The 16,008-nt window shown below is 43.8% G+C and overlaps 1 protein-coding gene across 1 annotated transcript; it reads left to right on the top strand.

Annotated features, from left to right (window-relative positions):
* The first annotated feature begins 4,007 nt into the window (after positions 1 to 4,007).
* On the top strand, positions 4,008 to 14,076 carry NPTX2 (neuronal pentraxin 2). Its single transcript, XM_039732497.1, has 5 exons — positions 4,008 to 4,577; positions 5,950 to 6,166; positions 9,320 to 9,564; positions 11,089 to 11,268; positions 12,441 to 14,076. The coding sequence occupies exons 1-5, from the start codon at positions 4,125 to 4,127 to the stop codon at positions 12,666 to 12,668; spliced, it is 1,323 nt and encodes a 440-aa protein (XP_039588431.1). The 5' UTR covers positions 4,008 to 4,124; the 3' UTR covers positions 12,669 to 14,076.
* Positions 14,077 to 16,008: the final 1,932 nt, after the last annotated feature.

Genomic DNA, 16,008 nt, shown 5'->3' with positions numbered 1-16,008 from the left:
TCTTACTGACAAAGTTGGACAGCTGGCACTTTTGAAAATTTTCTTATCTAGTTAAATGCTTAACTCCCATTACAGTAAGAGCTGAATTTCTAAATCACCTATGAAGAGGAGCTAAACCTGTATCTGTAGGTCTAGCTAAGTCAAGCCTTCCAGATATTGTAGGCCAATATTTCACTGAACATCTAGATAAAAATGAGTGGAACAAACCTAAGGTATCAAAAAACCAAAAAAAAAGCAAGCCAATCTTTCATCTGAAGTCACTTGTACACTGCCTTTCATGTGCTTAAGCTACACTTTAAAAAGAAGGCACAGTCTCCTAATTTATTTAGAAGTTTTTGCACAATTGTGTTAATGATAGTAGCCAGACAGTTGTGAACAAAGATTTGTGTCAGGTCCCCTGAATTCCAGACCTTCATCCTAAACACAAACCCTTTATATTATTGAGAATCCCAAAGCATTTTACACAGAGACTGAAGTTGTGGTGTTAGACACTCCAGTTAGGCATCAAAGACAAATAGCAGCTAGCATACTAGAGCTGCTTCCAAAGAGAATAAAGCCCTTTTGAAGGCAATAGAAACTGTCAAAGTTAAATTAAAAATTAAAAATCCATTCTGGTGGCTGCTGACACACTAGGCTGCCTGACAGCCACAGAGCCAGAAGTTTCAAAAAACTCTCAAATGCAACTGTAAGTTGCCTGTGCTCTCTGTGCTTCCCCCTCTAACCCAATCCACTTTTATCCTACAGTGAAATATCATCACAGTGCCTGTGAACTGATCATCTTGGTCATAAGGAAAAAAACCCATTTTTATTTTAAATTATCTTGAGTGATCAAGTATTCAGCTAGCTTATGCTTTAGTATGCGATGTATTGATGTAAAAACGATAGACTTTCTTGGAATTTTAATGATTTATTATTTATGATAATGTACTGCTGCATGCCAGTCTCTCAAAATGAAGATTTATATGACCTTCAACATGAAAAAACACTGCCTACAGTCACAAGAAGTGTTTCAATAAATTATTACCTGTGTTAAATTTAGGTCTTAGAATCAGCACATAGGGTAAAATGGGGTAATTAGTGTTGTTTGGATTCATAGAGTCATAGAATCATAGAGTATCCTGAGCTGGAAAGGACCCACAGGGATGATGGAAATCCATCCTGGCCCTGCACAGGACAGCCCTTACAATTCCCTAAATCCCACCCTGGCCCTCAGAGCTTTGTCCAAATGCTCCTTGAGCTCTGTCAGGCCGCTGCTGTGACCATTGCCCTGGGAGCCTGTTCCAGTGCCAAACATCCTCTGGGGGAATTTTTTTTCCCTACTATCCAGCCAAACCCTCTCCTGATCCAGCTCCAGCCATTCCCGTGGGTCTTGTCCCTGTCACAGGAGCAGAGACTGGAGCTGCCCCTCTGGAGGGTTGAAGACCACACTGAGGTCTCCCCTGAGTCTCTTCCAGGCTGAGCAGACCAAGGGTCCTCAGCAGTTTCTCATACAGCCTCCCCTGCAGACCCTTCCCCATCCTCCAGGCCTCCTTTGGACACTCTCTATTACTTTGATGTCTTTTTTATATTGTGGTGCCCAAAAATGCACACAGGAATGGAGGTGAGGCTGTACCAGCACAGAGCAGAGCAGGGCAATCATCTCCTTTTTATTCTGAAAGCACTGAAGCACCCTAGCAAAATATTGAGGATATTAAGAAGCACAATGGATAATACCTGTCTTTCCCTGTGTCCTCCACATTTATACCCCTCTGTGTGGTAACTGACATTTCTGAGTGTCTTTATTGGGATTCTTTCCTGTTTTACTGACCTCCCCTGTCAAGAAGAAACAGTAGAGTAATAAAGGACAATACTTTTGTTGTCATGAGCAATTTACCATCATATACCTTACAGAACCCTGAAAGTCAGATGTTTATTGCTTGCTGCTGCTTGTGTTACTCTTCAGCTTGTCTGAATAAGAGATCATGACAAAAATCTATCTATAATTAAGCAAAACCTTCAAGGAATACATTGCTTGAATTTAAAAGGATGCAAAGCCTCTATCACTGTCATGCACTCAGTCAAAAGCTGTTTGGGATCAGCTCTGAATTGTAAAGTGGGTTTTAAAATCAAGAGCAGGAGTTTGAAGTTTATGTTGAAGTAATGTGAGGTTATTTGCCCAGGATGCCATCATTATTCATGTTATAAAGGGTAGGATCAAGCTGTACTAAAGCAATTGACTACTGTTTTCCTACAGGCTAAATCCAACATTTTACAATTATTTTATTACTTTTTTCATACAGCTTCACATGAAATTTGGGAGAAATGAGCTGCAATGGGACTGATTAATCTTACATGTAGAGCAATAATTCTGGCACATTATTCTGTGCAAGCTTTAATATTTCCTTAACCTATGTGGACTGGAAAGACCCCGTGTTGACAGGTGAAGATGTTCCTGGTGTGCTAGCATGCTGCTCCTCACTGCAGCACCCAGAATTTTAATCAGCCAGGTGATGGAGACACGATGTGCTGCTGGTTCTGAGGGGAGGTAAATGTCTGCCCAGGCATTAGTCAGAGCCTCTGCCCTCGAGTGGGTACGTTCCATTCATGCAGGAAGCAGCACAGTCTCCTGGGACCTGGTTTCCAGACAAAGGGAGTTCAGACAGAAATCGGAGCTTCTGGTTGCATTTTGAACTCTGCCTGCCCCCGGTGTTCTCTCCCCTTGAATAAGCAGCAGGAGCTGCATCTCAAGCATCTGGCTGAACAGTGCCTGCTGTCGCCTTTGACTCGTGTGGCTTTAAACAGGACATTGCTAGAAGACCTGAAAAAATAAACCGGACTCCATGAAACCATCAGATTTCACTGTCCCTGTGCTACACACTCCTGGAAACTTGTTAATTCATCATGTGACAAAGCAATTATCTCGCTGACTGAAGAAAAAAAAACAAACCAACAACAAAACAAATAAACAAAAAAAACAAACAAAAAAGCTAAAATTATTTTCAATTACATGTTCTTTGTACAAACTCCTGGAAACTTGTTAATTCATCATGTAACAAAGCAATTCTCTTGCTGACTGGAAAAAAAAAAAGGCTAAAATTATTTTCAATTTTATTTGTTATTATTTAAAACGTTATGTATTTCATACTAGGAGCTACTTACTCTATGGTAAAATGTCTTTCATCTCTATATACAAACTTTCTAAAAATCTGAAGTTCTACTCAAAGATTTGGGAGTCCTAAGAGCAGCCTCTGCTGATGCATAAGGAATTGTTTCTCAGTTTTTCCAGCGGAGGTAAGAGTTTTTATTGCATATCCACGAGAAGTTTGTAAGAACTGTTCGGTGTTTGTATGTCACTTGGAAAATATAAAAGCCTTCACGGATTATAAATTTAAAGTAACTCAATAAGAGAATCAGCATTAAAAACATTGGCTACCATAAACAATAGAGCTGAAACCGCAATGGGATTATGGTCCGACAATAGAATTATGGAATTACTCTAATGAGTAACATGTCCCAGTCTCTTCCCCTCCGCAGTCAGTGTGAACCTGCTGCACGGCTTGCACCGTTCCCGTTTTTCTGACGGCATCATCTCCTAGCTCAGAGAGCCGCTCCGGGCCGGCCGTAGCAGCAGTGTGGAGGGGAAGGGACAATCCCTCTGCCCCGCACTGCTCGGCTCACCTCGAGGTGCTGGGTCCGCTTCTGACCCGCTCCACAGCAGGAAGACACTGACAAGCCGGAGCGGGGTCGGCAGAGACCACCGAGGTGGATGGAGGGGGCCGCTGCGGGGACAAGGGGTGTCAGCAGACACACGGGAGCGTCGGGCTGGGCACGGGGAGACGGAGCGGCCCGGGTGCGGGTGCGAGTCCCGGTCCCGCTCCGGGAGCGCTCCCGGTCCCGCGCCCGCTCGGCCCTGGCCCGGCTGACGTCAGCACAGCTCGCAGCCAACCAGCGCTCGCGGCGCGACTCGGCCCCCGCCCCCCGCGCCCTCGCTGCCCATAAAAGCCGCGGCCGGCGGCGGGCGCGAGAGCGGCGTGAGGGGAGCGGGACGGGACGGAGGGGACGGGACGGGGCGGCGGGACCCGCTCCTGGCACCGCGGCTCGGCCCCGGCCGCCCCGCCGAGCGGGCGCTCCGCTCGCCAGCCGGGATGCTGCTCGTGGCCGCCGGGATCCTGCTCGCCGTAGCTGCGGGCGGGCGGGGGTCGCCGGCCGGCGAGCAGGAGAGCCCGCCGGGCAGCCGCTTCGTGTGCACCTCGCTGCCGCTGGACGCCGCCGGCGCGGGCTGCCCGCTGCCCCCCGTGCCCATGCAGGGCGGCGCGCTGCCCCCCGAGGAGGAGCTCAAAGCCACGGTGCTGCAGCTGCGGGAGACCGTCCTGCAGCAGAAGGAGACCATCGGCAGCCAGCGGGAGGCCATCCGGGAGCTCACCGGGAAGCTGAGCCGCTGCGAGGGCGCCGACGGCAAGTCCGCCGCGGGGGCGTGGAAGAACGAGGTGGGCAAGGGCAAGGACACGATGGGCGACCTGCCGCGGGACCCGGCGCAGGTCATCGACCAGCTGAGCCGCACCATGCAGACCCTGAAGGACCGGCTGGAGAGCCTGGAGGTAGGGCCGGGCAGCGGGGCCGCCTCACGTCTGGCGGGCACTCCGGGCACCAGGGGTGCCCGAAGCCGTGCGGAGATGGATCCGAACCGGCCCAGCCCGCGGGAGAGCGGCTCCGTTCGGCTTGTCACGGTCTCTTGGTTATCTCCTCTCTTTAATAGTAAATACCTACGGGGCTGCTCTTGAACGTGTTCTCCCACTGCGTGGGGGGAGATTATGGTTTCCCTGCTTGTCACCAGCTTAGGTTCTGTGTTAATAATGTGTAAGTCTCCCTTTCTGGGGATGTGACTTCATGTGGTTTTTTGAGGTACGGAGCTGACGTCTTGGGCAGTAAGACCTCGGCATATGGTGCTGAACAGAGCGGTGGTGATGAGGAGATTGTGCTGGGCAGATGGTGCAGATAAGATGATGCACTCAGGGCTGACACAGAATGAAAAGAACCCGATTCTGTGTGCCTCTGAACAGAAATCGGTGGGCTTGGACCAAATCCCCTAAGTGATTTCCATGAGCCTTTGGACAGTGCCCATGGTTTGAGTGCTGCTCATGCAATGCTTCATAGAGAGGATTCCCACAGGATTTGTGCTGGTGTTTTGCTTTTCACACCCTGAAAGCCTCACATGTGTGTGCTGCTGTCCTGCAGTCAGTGCTGATGTGAGCTTGGCGAGTAACTTCCAAAAGGCTGTTCCGGGAGTGCTGCTTTGCAAGTGCAGTTTTGAATGAGCTGATAGTATTCATTCCCTCCTGTTATTACTATTGCTGTCTTTCTGAAGCATTCTTTTTAGTGTTGTAGAAGAGAAACTCCTCTAGAACAACTTGGTAGGTGGAAATGTTGTTTTTTTAGCATCTTTAAAGATACCAGTGTTATTTGAGAGTGTGAGGTGCCTCTTTGTTCAGTTTCAATAAGAATACTTTCACTGGTTAATAGTTAGATTGCTCTAAAGAGTGTCTGACTTTGATAAATCTGCTTTCAAAATAGCTTAATTTTTAATCTAAAATGAAGTGATAGTTTTTCTGTTTACTTACATTGGCCATGTCACTGACAGTAAGTAAAGCAGAAATTGTGCCACATGTATGCATACTAATAGAAGTACATCAGACCTGCTCATTACATTGATTTTATTTAACTTAAATGTATGAAAACTCCTTCATATAAAGTGCTGGAAGCCTCTAACAAAAGTGCCCTTTAGTTTTGGGACCTGTTTAGCTACAGAGCTGATAAAAGCACCGACCATGACAAATGCTAAAAATCAATCCCTCTTCTGTACTTGCTGGAGAGCTCCACGATCTTACTTTCCTGCTTAGAGCCGGGAGCACATCTTCATTTCCCAGTTTGTGTTTCAGGAGTGACAGTGTCTCCCCTTGTTTTGCCCCGAAGCACCAGCTCCGAGCCAACGTGTCGTACGCAGCCCTGCCCGCTGAGCTGCGGGAGATGCTGCAGCGCCGCCTCGGGGACCTGGAGCGCCAGCTCCTCAGCAAGGTGGCCGAGCTGGAGGATGAGAAATCCCTGCTCCACAACGAGACCTCAGCCCACCGGCAGAAGACAGAGACGGCCTTGAATGCGCTGCTAGAAAGAGTGTCTGAGTTAGAGAAAGGTAATTTCTCGGAATCTAAACACTCCCCAGTCCTGGTTAATTTTGTTTATTCCTTCCTTCCAGAGCAGTAGACTAAATGTGGGCCCTGAGGAAAAGACATTGAGGTACTGGACTAAATAGTAGGTGACAGTGCAAATACTTGGATTCTCCCTTTTCTTTTATCTCAGGCTTCTTGCTTGACAGGCAGTTGCCTGGCTTTGGCTTCCTGTCTCTTAATTTGGCATGTGTGGGTGGCTAGGATGAAACTCTTAGTGTTTGTGGGATGGGAAGGAGGCAAGTGGAGATAGGAATAAGTATGGCATGGGTGTAAATAGCTGCATAATGTCAAGCATACATTTGAGTAGAGCTGCCTTTATTTGGACTGAGAGTCATATGGGCTAAATTTAATTGGCACAACTACCTTTGATGTAATGAATGGAATTTTATACCAGCTTTGTTTCCTGCTGCTTTGGAAGTATTGATGGTGCCCTTTCCTTTTGTTACTGGTTATGACTTTTGGTAACTGCAGCTGCTTGAATTATGCTGTATTCTAAGCTTAGAGCCTTCAGAGTTTACAGTAGATTACACATGGTCCACTGGGGGATACTCTTGTAATCCTAGTCATTCATTCTGATTCTTGGCTTCATTATTACTGAGATCTCTCTGCTTGAGTAGAATCTCTTTATTTGAATTATGAATGTCTGTGAGCACAGAACTCTTTCTGTATTGACTGTGTGTATGTACAGAGTGGACTCTCTAGGGCTGGAGTTGCAGTAAATATCACTGCCCAGTCCTTAAGTGATTTTCCAAGGTGAAGAACTCTGCTTAAAAGCAGCTCAATGGACAAGGCTTCCAAATGGTGCAAACATGCCTATCTCATGAATTTAGAAATGCAGCCTAATGGACTTGTGTGTAATGCTATATCTATTCTTTCTTCCAAAAAGAGTGAAGGAGGGGAGAATAGAAGGAGGAAGATGGTTTTCTACAGGCTCTGCCTTTTAGTATTTCCTGAGAGCCAAGATAGAGCCTAACTTGCAACTGAAGTTATGGAGAATTAGTGGCCTGTTAATGTCTTATGAGTCAAGTATAGATAGTCCTTGTCTCTGAAAGATGTGACTCATATCAGAAGGAGAGAGTGGTGGGAGAACAAGAATGTGTAATTCAGTTAGGCTAAAAATAACCTGTTCCCACCTTTATTTTTTGTGTGGGGAGTGAGGGCTGTCTTAAGTCTCTGGGGAAGTGAAGAATTTGGGACAGGAACCAAGATACAGCCTTTCTTTTACTTGTGTAATTTGCTCTCTATTACTGTACAGCTTAGCTGTCCTGGTTCCTCTGCCAAATCAAAGTGATGGTAATAATGATAAAAGAAGTTTATTTTTTTTTGGTATTTTAAATACAGACAATATTTGATCTGGTCTCATTTGAAAATAGTATTTCTGTTGTATTTTATTTAAAATGCAGTATTGTTTAGCATTTCTTCCCTACAATTAACTAAAGTGTCTTAAACTCTTCATTGTCCTGAGGCTAAATAGAGGAAAGAAAAACTTTGAGGTGACACTGTAAGCCTTGGATTTTATCTGTAGCTGTTTTAGTTACCAATGGGGCAGAAGAATTTAAAATTGTACACCTGTTGTGGTTCCCAAGGTTTTCTGTTAATTCCTGCAGTGGTTGTCTCCACTGGCAGCAGAAGAGGATGCAGGAGAAAAAGCAGGAGCTATAATCCTGCAATTAGTAGTGCCTGGACTTCAGTGTGATTCCTAGCTTTGCTGGAGGAACAAACAGATCATTTACTACATCTCAACTTATTTTCTCCATCTCTGAAAGGGATTAACAGCATTTCTTGCCCATCTAGCCCAAAAATAATTGCTCTTTTAATGGGGTATGTTTCTGTTTTTTCTATGTGAGATTGGTTGTAGCAGCCTAATGGAACTTGTTCAGTATTAACCCTAAGACCCTGGTGTTTATTTGCTTACCATTTAGAACATTTCAGGTCTCTAAGGTTCCTCTAGACAGATTCAAGCCAAAGAGAAGCTTTTTCTTCTCCCACCCCCTCATTCTGTGAAAAATGCAGCCAAAACACTTCAGTTGCTTCTGAGAAGGGGAAATGAGAGAATGCCAATGATTTAAAAAATACATATGAGAATTGTGACAACCTTTTGTGACAGCAGCTTTTCATTTGGACTGGAGGGTGAAGTTTGGCAAGGGGGTTGAATTTGTTTCAGGAATGTGAGCAAGGGAAGTGAGGGAGACTCAGAAGAACAGGCTGCTAAAAAGCTGAGGGTGACATTACTACAGAATTGTGGGGTTTAATTTGTGGCACAATGTGGGATTTCTTTCTTGCTAACTCTACAGTATTACTTATGAGCATCTAAATAAACTATATGGTGCAGAGTATTGTAACTTCAGAAAGTTTTGGTCTTAAGGGTTCTCAGTTTTGTAAGCATGACTAGACTATCTCACTGGTTGTTACCACTTTTTTAGAAAATGAAATAAATAAAAAAATAAATAACAATTTTTGCTTTTATATTAAATTAAGAGTCTAATATTTCCATAGTTCATAGCTTCATATTGTATTTTTAATTCAGTTCACTTTGAACTTTCCAGATCTTGTCCTGTTCAGTTCATGGGACAGAAATCAGTTCTACCAAATGTAGCTGTTTTCTGGACTATGCCAGTGTAGTCTTATTTCAGATTTGCTGCTCAAAATGGGAGTGTTAATCTGTGTGTAAGCCTGAGATCTTAACAAAGAGATACTGATTGTGTAGTAGGGAATGAAATCCTGGTTGTGAAGCACTGTGATGCTTTAATAATGAGCACAGCAGAGAATCCATTTTATTGACAGTAAATTACTGGATTACTGACAGTAAACCAGTTTGAATTGTTTGAAATAGGGAGGAGCCATGAACTAGGCAATGAAGGAGATTGTGATAATTATTTTATTTCTGCTCCTTTAGAGCAGAAGAATAGATGGTAGACAATGTGGATCAAATCTATTTGCATTTTTGTATGCAGCAAAATCAACATTCAGTAATACTACTTCAATATACTTTTTTTTCTTTACCTCTCTGAAGTGATTAAAGCCCAAGACCATCAATATCAGTTGTGTCTTAGCCTGAATTATCAATACATGTTTTGCTCCATGTTAAGGGGTTTTTTATGTCCATGTGATTCCAGGTAACAGTGCATTTAAGTCACCTGATGAGTTCAAAGTCTCCCTTCCTCTTCGCACCAATTACCTGTATGGGAAGATCAAGAAGACTCTGCCAGAGCTCTATGCTTTCACTGTGTGCTTGTGGCTGAGGTCTAGTGCTTCTCCTGGGATTGGCACTCCGTTCTCATATGCTGTTCCTGGGCAAGCCAATGAAATTGTCCTCATAGAGTGGGGGAATAATCCAATTGAGCTGCTAATTAATGATAAGGTGAGATTTGATGAGCTCTTTGTTGTCAGTGTAACCAGAACAGGGTCTGACCCCTTGGTGCCTTTGCACTGGCTCCTTCCTTCCCTCTGAGAAGCCTTTGGGGTGGTGCTGTCTGCTTCTCTGCTGTCCACTTGCTGATTGCAAGTCCATGAAAGCTCTTGAAACAGAAGTTAAATTGTACAGATGTTTGTGTGTTGAGACCAAGCAACTTGACATTGCATGTGCACACACTTATGTTGTCTGTAGTTACAAGCAGGTCTTGGCTTCTTGGGTTTTTTTTTGTTTTATGAAACACAATTAAAATTTGAAGCCACAGCATTGCAAGACCGGTGAGATCTAAGCTTGTATTTCTGTCTAATTATAGAAGTTACAGATGTTAAATGAATTTTGCAGAAGAAAAGAGCAAAAGGTTCTACACATAATGGTCTGGTTTTGTTATGCTTAGTGACTGAACATCAGTTTAAACACAATTTTCAGACTTTAGATACAGCTACTTCATACCATTGATGGTTTCTGACAAGCTTGAAGAAAACACTGAAACTTGTCATTAAACCAGTATCCTTTCTCCCCACCTTCAGTTAGGTTTCCTGGTAACTCGCTGCTCTCTGAGGGATCAGGTGTTTGCTACACAACTCAGGTGGTTTATCTTGTGGCTGATTATGGACTTTCAACAGTCCTATCATCCTCCCAGATCAATAACCAATTATTTTTAATGGTTTGTTGAAGAGAAGCAAACTTGGGTCTGCTTATCTCTAGCAATAGCTTTTTTTTCCTCTTCAGTATCATGTCTGTAATATCAATATTCTGTGAGGCTTTTATTTCTTCCACATCACAGCTGCTCCATAGCCCACTGCACTTTTTTCTTGATGTTGACCTGAGAAGGTTTTCAGATCAAACTCCTAAAGGAGCAGAATTCCTCCTTATTGTGAGGTGTAGGGAACAGTTCCCACAAGTTCTCCTGGTAGCAGACAGATCCATTTGTCACAGTTGTTACTGCAAATGGAGCTGGCAAACCCCACATTTTAAGAGGAACTTAATGTGAGCACTGGATGGAATCTTTCTAAGCAGTGAGATTTAAACAACAGATGCCACAGATTAATGTGCAGGATGGGGGTTGGCCTCTTCTCCCAAGTAACAGGCAACAGAAAAGGAGGAAATGGCCACAAGTTGTGCCAAGGGAAGTTTTAATTGGATATGAGGAGAAATTTCTTCACTGAGAGGGTTGCACAGCACAGAGCAGGCTGCACAGGGCAGAGGTGGAACCACCATCCCTGCAGGTGTTTATAAGAGGTGTAGGTGTGGCCTTGGCAGTGCTGGGGTAATGATTGCACTTGGTGGTCTTGGAGGGGTGTTCCAGCCTAAATCATTTTATGTTTCTGTGGAATCCTACAAAGTAGGATGTGGACTGACTCTTGCCCCTATAAAGTTCTTGCTTTTGAGGACTGATAAATACTGTTCCTCTTTACAGGTTGGGCTTGAATGGCTAGATTTGGATTGCCATATGAATTATTCTGGTTTTTGTAGGTTGCTCAGCTCCCTCTCTTCATCAGTGATGGAAAATGGCATCATATCTGCATAACATGGACAACCAGAGATGGAATGTGGGAAGCTTTTCAGGATGGAGAGAAGCTTGGCACTGGGGAGAATCTTGCTCCTTGGCATCCAATTAAGCCTGGAGGTGTCTTGATCCTGGGTCAGGAGCAGGTGAGTGAATGACAGGGTGTTCCAGGGTTTAAACAAAATCAAAACTCCCCAAACAAACAAGAGCTGTGAGAATTTCTCTGTTAAACTTGGTCTTGTTGTATACACAGTATCAGACTGAAACAAGGCAACAAATAATGAAATCACACATTGGTACATTTGTTTCACTTATTAAATATTCAGAATAGTCATGTTTGGGTTAAAAATAAGTCTTTTTAGAATATTGAAAAAAAGCTTGCCTTTCTAGTTAACATCTCATAAGTCATGAATTGTGTGGCTCCTGGCTTCACATTATTTCTCTACTTACATTACACATTTACTAAAAAAAGCAAATATTGTAACAAGTAGCAGGAAATAGCCTTTTTCAGGATTCCCAGGTTCACAGCTGGAGGAATGAAAAATTAGTTTTGTGTTGATATTGATTTTAGTAGATACTTATCCATGACATAAATGACAGAATGACAAGTTCAATATCTTAATACACTCTGCAGAGCAGATGCTCCAGCTCACTGCTGAGTGTCTGGCAGGTTTCCTTTATCTCTGCCTGCACTGTGCTGGGTTCTGTCCTGTGCTATCAGTTCCAAGTCAGTGGAATGACTGGATTCACTCAAAAATGAGTGATTTCTGTCCTTGGGTAGTGAGTGGAGCAAGCAAACACTTCTAGGCTTATGCAGTGCAGTTTGAATCACTCATTTACAACCAGACAAAGCCTGGCTATTTAGATCCAAGGATCACATCTCACAGTCCCTGCAGACAGCTGGGCAAGGGCTGCAGTTATGGTTTAATCTATAGCCATAAAGCTTTCAGGGTAACCTTACACATCTCTGCAGTTCTTGCTGGAGTTGTCCTGTGCTAAGCTTGCACAGTGGCTCTTAAATGAGCCTCAAAGTTTAAAGCTGCCTTCCTGCTCTGCTGCTTGAGGGCAAGGTTGGTTTTGTACAGCCTTTTTGTGGTGTTCTGCAGTCACCACTGTTTGCCCTCAGCTGCTTTGACACAGTTCAGGTTGGAGCTTGTCACTGAATGCCTTGTTCAATGTAGAAACTCAAATTTGTTCACCTCTGTGACCAAACTCTGCACCCCTCTCTAGCAGTGGGGCTGGGTGGGGAGGGACTTCAAGTTTGAGAAGGTTATTTTGGTGTTTTCTTCATCTAATCCTGACTCTCATGTGCCCAAAGGACACAGTAGGAGGAAGATTTGATGCAACTCAAGCCTTTGTTGGGGAGATGAGCCAGTTCAATATATGGGACAGGGTCTTGAGAGCTGAAGACATCATGAATATTGCCAACTGCTCTATCAACATGCCTGGCAACATCATCCCCTGGGTGGATAACAACGTGGATGTGTTTGGAGGTGCTACTAAATGGCCTGTGGAGACCTGTGAGGAGCGTCTGCTTGACTTGTAGCTGTGATCACTTCCCATCCAAGTGCCCCCTTTAGTAGGACAATCTTCTGTGCAATCTAAAGCACTTCTTTTTCTCCTTGCCCTTCCCCAGTCTTAACTCCTTGAAAGAATAAAAAAAAAAATAGAGTAAACTGCCTCAATGCAAAGATAGCTGCTAGTTTGGGGCATTGAGCCTGGCTATGAAAGGAGCTAGAGCAGCCCTTGCTTTCTTGTGGCCTGATCCAAAAATGTGCTTTGGCCTGCAGAACCCTTTTGGTTGGGCCTGAGCTTAGACCATCAGCTCTTCTGCAGGGAGGGAGAGCAGTGTGCACACTTCACTCTCATGTTCCTGAGAATGTGCAGTGCTGACAGCACCAGGAATAACAGACTAAATGTGAACCCTTCCTTCCAGTCTATTGTCTTCTCTTCAAAACAAAGCCATTCTTTTTTAGCCCTTTTTAAAAAAGAAATCACTTAATCCTTACACTGCAGTGGTTATGGTGCAGCTATGGGTAGAGCAGAACAGCCACTGTCTGAGTGCAAGGCTTTTGCTTCTTAATTTGCAATTAGAAATCCTTATTTTATGATAAAGAGGTGATGTATTGGAGACACATTGTACCAGTTCAATTTGAAGAAAGGGCTGTTTCATCAGCACAGCTCCATTGAAGCAGAGGTGCTTCAGGTGAGGTTCTGTCCCAAAGCCTGTCCTTTGCTAGCCAGGATCCCAGCATAGGTGGGTGGATGAAAGATTGTGCTTGTATTTTCTGTAGGCTGAATGTACTGAATTCCTAGTGACCTGGCTTGTACACTTTTCTCTATTGTTTCCTTGCTTCAGTCAATGTCTTTATTTTTTTTAAATATACAAGCTGTGATTAAGTGAATTTCCATTTTGTTTTGCTTTGAAAGGCCTTTTTATGAGCAAGTGCCAAAGTTCAGTTTCTGCTTGCTGAGAATTGGTATATATTTTTCCAGCATAAAAGTCTTCTGCACTGGTTTATATGTTATTATAATGGTCCTATGTAATATGAAAATGTGCTGCTTTTTCAATTCTTGTTGACTGTCTCTTCTGTAAGCACTGGGCTGACTACTATATTTTTTTATCATTTTCTCTCAATATTTTGCAAACAATGTTGCTGTTTCCTTGGCGTTGGTGTGACTTCTTGGTTTGTGGCTCGCAGATAGCAAATGCACTGTACTGGGAAAGAGTTAATACTTTTGTTATTTAAAAGAAAAAGGATTTAAAGGGGGGGGAGGGGGAATTTATAAAGCTAAATATCATATTTTATTTTTCATATGTTTGAATTGTAAGAATAATATGGTGACAGTCCCATTTGTAGGGTAAAGTTACATATTTCCATGAATATGTAGTATGCTGTTCTTAAAAGAAAATTCTTATAATGAACTTTTAATTAAAATGCACTGTAAAATGAGTCTCTTAATTCTTTTATAGTTACACAAGACACTGAATATTCTCTTTCATAGCTTCTGTGAGTTCACCTGCCATCTCTCTAGACTGGTAGAAGGACAGTCTTGTAAGAAGTTTTCTGTATTCCCTAAATGCCTCAACTGTTCTCATTGTGATTGGCTTTAAAACACACTCACTGCACCCTCAGCCTACAACAGTGCTTTCCCTGCCCCAAGGAAAAAACAAACCACAAAACTCACTTCATGTCACAAGAATCTGTGTGGGGAGGTGAGGAAAGGTGCAAAATTCTCATCTCCCATGGGCTGGTGCCCAGAAGAGGCATCAGCCCTCCAGACAATCCACCTTTGTTTGTCAGCTTTTTTCAGAAGAGGCTGGAGGAGCTGAGCTCTGGACTTGCACATATTTCACTCTGTTCTTAAAAGGTGCAACAGTGAAACTGTCTTGGACACAGCTGAATGTCCTGAGCCCATGGGGGTGGTGGGGTCTCCTGTTTTGAACAGCAGCACCAGTGTTTGGGTTCAGAGCTTGGTTGAGGGATGTCTTTACACATCTTTTGGCCATGTTCCTTTTTATTCAGAGTTATTTAAACACACAGCCTTTGGCCACGTGCACCTGAGTAAGAAGCCCCAGCTCTGTGCGAGGGTGTTAGTGGTGGGAGCTGTACTTCACTGGGTTGGTTTGGTTTTTACTCATTAAATAGTTCACATGGCAGGGATTTTGGAGGAAGGTTTTGGTTCAGGTTTTTTAAGACACTGACTCTTCAGGAAAAGCCAAAGGTCTATATTTCATTGAAAAGGGTTTCTTTCATTTTTTAAAATACCTATACATGTATATACACATATGCATATTATTCTTTCTCTTGCACAATGGTGCCTTTTCATTAAGAAGAAAAGATGTGTGATTTTTGTACCTTTATCTGTTATTCTGCTGCTTCACATCCTGGGAGTCACATGTTTTATATGAATATATAAGCAGATGGCAAAACAGGAGTAAATATTACCACATTCCAGCATCTATATTGTTTATGGAGTGTGGAGCTGACAGCACAACCTTCAGTTCCCAAACTGCTCTGAATGCACAGAAGTAATAACTTATGGAAAGCTGAGTGGCAGCACTTGGAATGTGCAGTAGTGCAGATTTCTAGAAAATATGTTTTTATTTAAAAGCAGGCAGAGCTGAGACTCCTAAAAGCAATATCAGTGATCCCAGCAAGCCAAGGTGCTGGGAGCTGTGACTGGCCAGGTCTGCAGCTGCCTGCTTGGCTGGGATTGCTCTCCAGTCTCTGTGCTGCACCATCCTCTCTGTGCATCCTTGGTGCATTGGCTGTTGGCTGGCAGCAAGCTGAACATTTGGTGTGTTTAAATCCAGTTATATTTCTTCACAGGCAAGTTGTTTGCCTATGTGCCTGGCCACCAGAAAACGTATCTGTGTTTTGAGTTTGCTTGGAGGCTCCAGCTGCACACTTGCTGTCTGTAGGTGAGGGCAGGAGGATCACCTCTCCCTCTGGGGTCCTCTGCATGCATGGGAGAACAACTCCTGGATCCAGGCAGCTTTTGGCTGAGTTGTACTTGCTCCCTGAAATGCTGGTTTAGATCTCAGAAATGCAGGGAAGACCAGCAAAGCTCTACCCCCATTTCACACACATTTCCCCAGTGAGTGAATACCTGGGACTGCCAGGGAGAAGCTGATTCTGTTTTGCTTCAGAGACCTGATTTCCCTCAGGCCTTTCCCAAAGGTGAGAAGCAGGTCAGTAGTGAAGCTGCAGTGTTGTATTAGGTGCATAAAGCTGGCACTTTCTCAGTCAGGGTAATGGTTGTTCTAAAAACATGCTGCTGTAACTATAGGTCAGATTTATTTCTTCTTTGCTAATGGCACCTGACTCTATGTGTAAGGATTCTTCATCCAGCTGATTTTAGTTCCCCAGGCTGGGAGGGAA

The sequence above is a fragment of the Passer montanus genome, unplaced genomic scaffold, assembly GCF_014805655.1.
Source record: "Passer montanus isolate IOZ18808 unplaced genomic scaffold, ASM1480565v1 scaffold8, whole genome shotgun sequence".
NCBI lineage: Eukaryota > Metazoa > Chordata > Aves > Passeriformes > Passeridae > Passer > Passer montanus.
The sequence above is the reverse complement of the archived record's forward strand: the minus strand, read 5'-3'. Positions and strand labels throughout refer to the sequence as shown.

Excerpts from the sequence above, each read along its gene's own strand:
- NPTX2 (XM_039732497.1), top strand. The coding sequence starts at position 4,125 with ATGCTGCTCGTGGCCGCCGGGATCCTGCTCGCCGTAGCTGCGGGCGGG. Across the intron at positions 4,578-5,949 it reads ACCGGCTGGAGAGCCTGGAG|CACCAGCTCCGAGCCAACGT; the intron begins GTAGGGCCGGGC and ends TTTGCCCCGAAG. Across the intron at positions 9,565-11,088 it reads AGCTGCTAATTAATGATAAG|GTTGCTCAGCTCCCTCTCTT; the intron begins GTGAGATTTGAT and ends TGGTTTTTGTAG.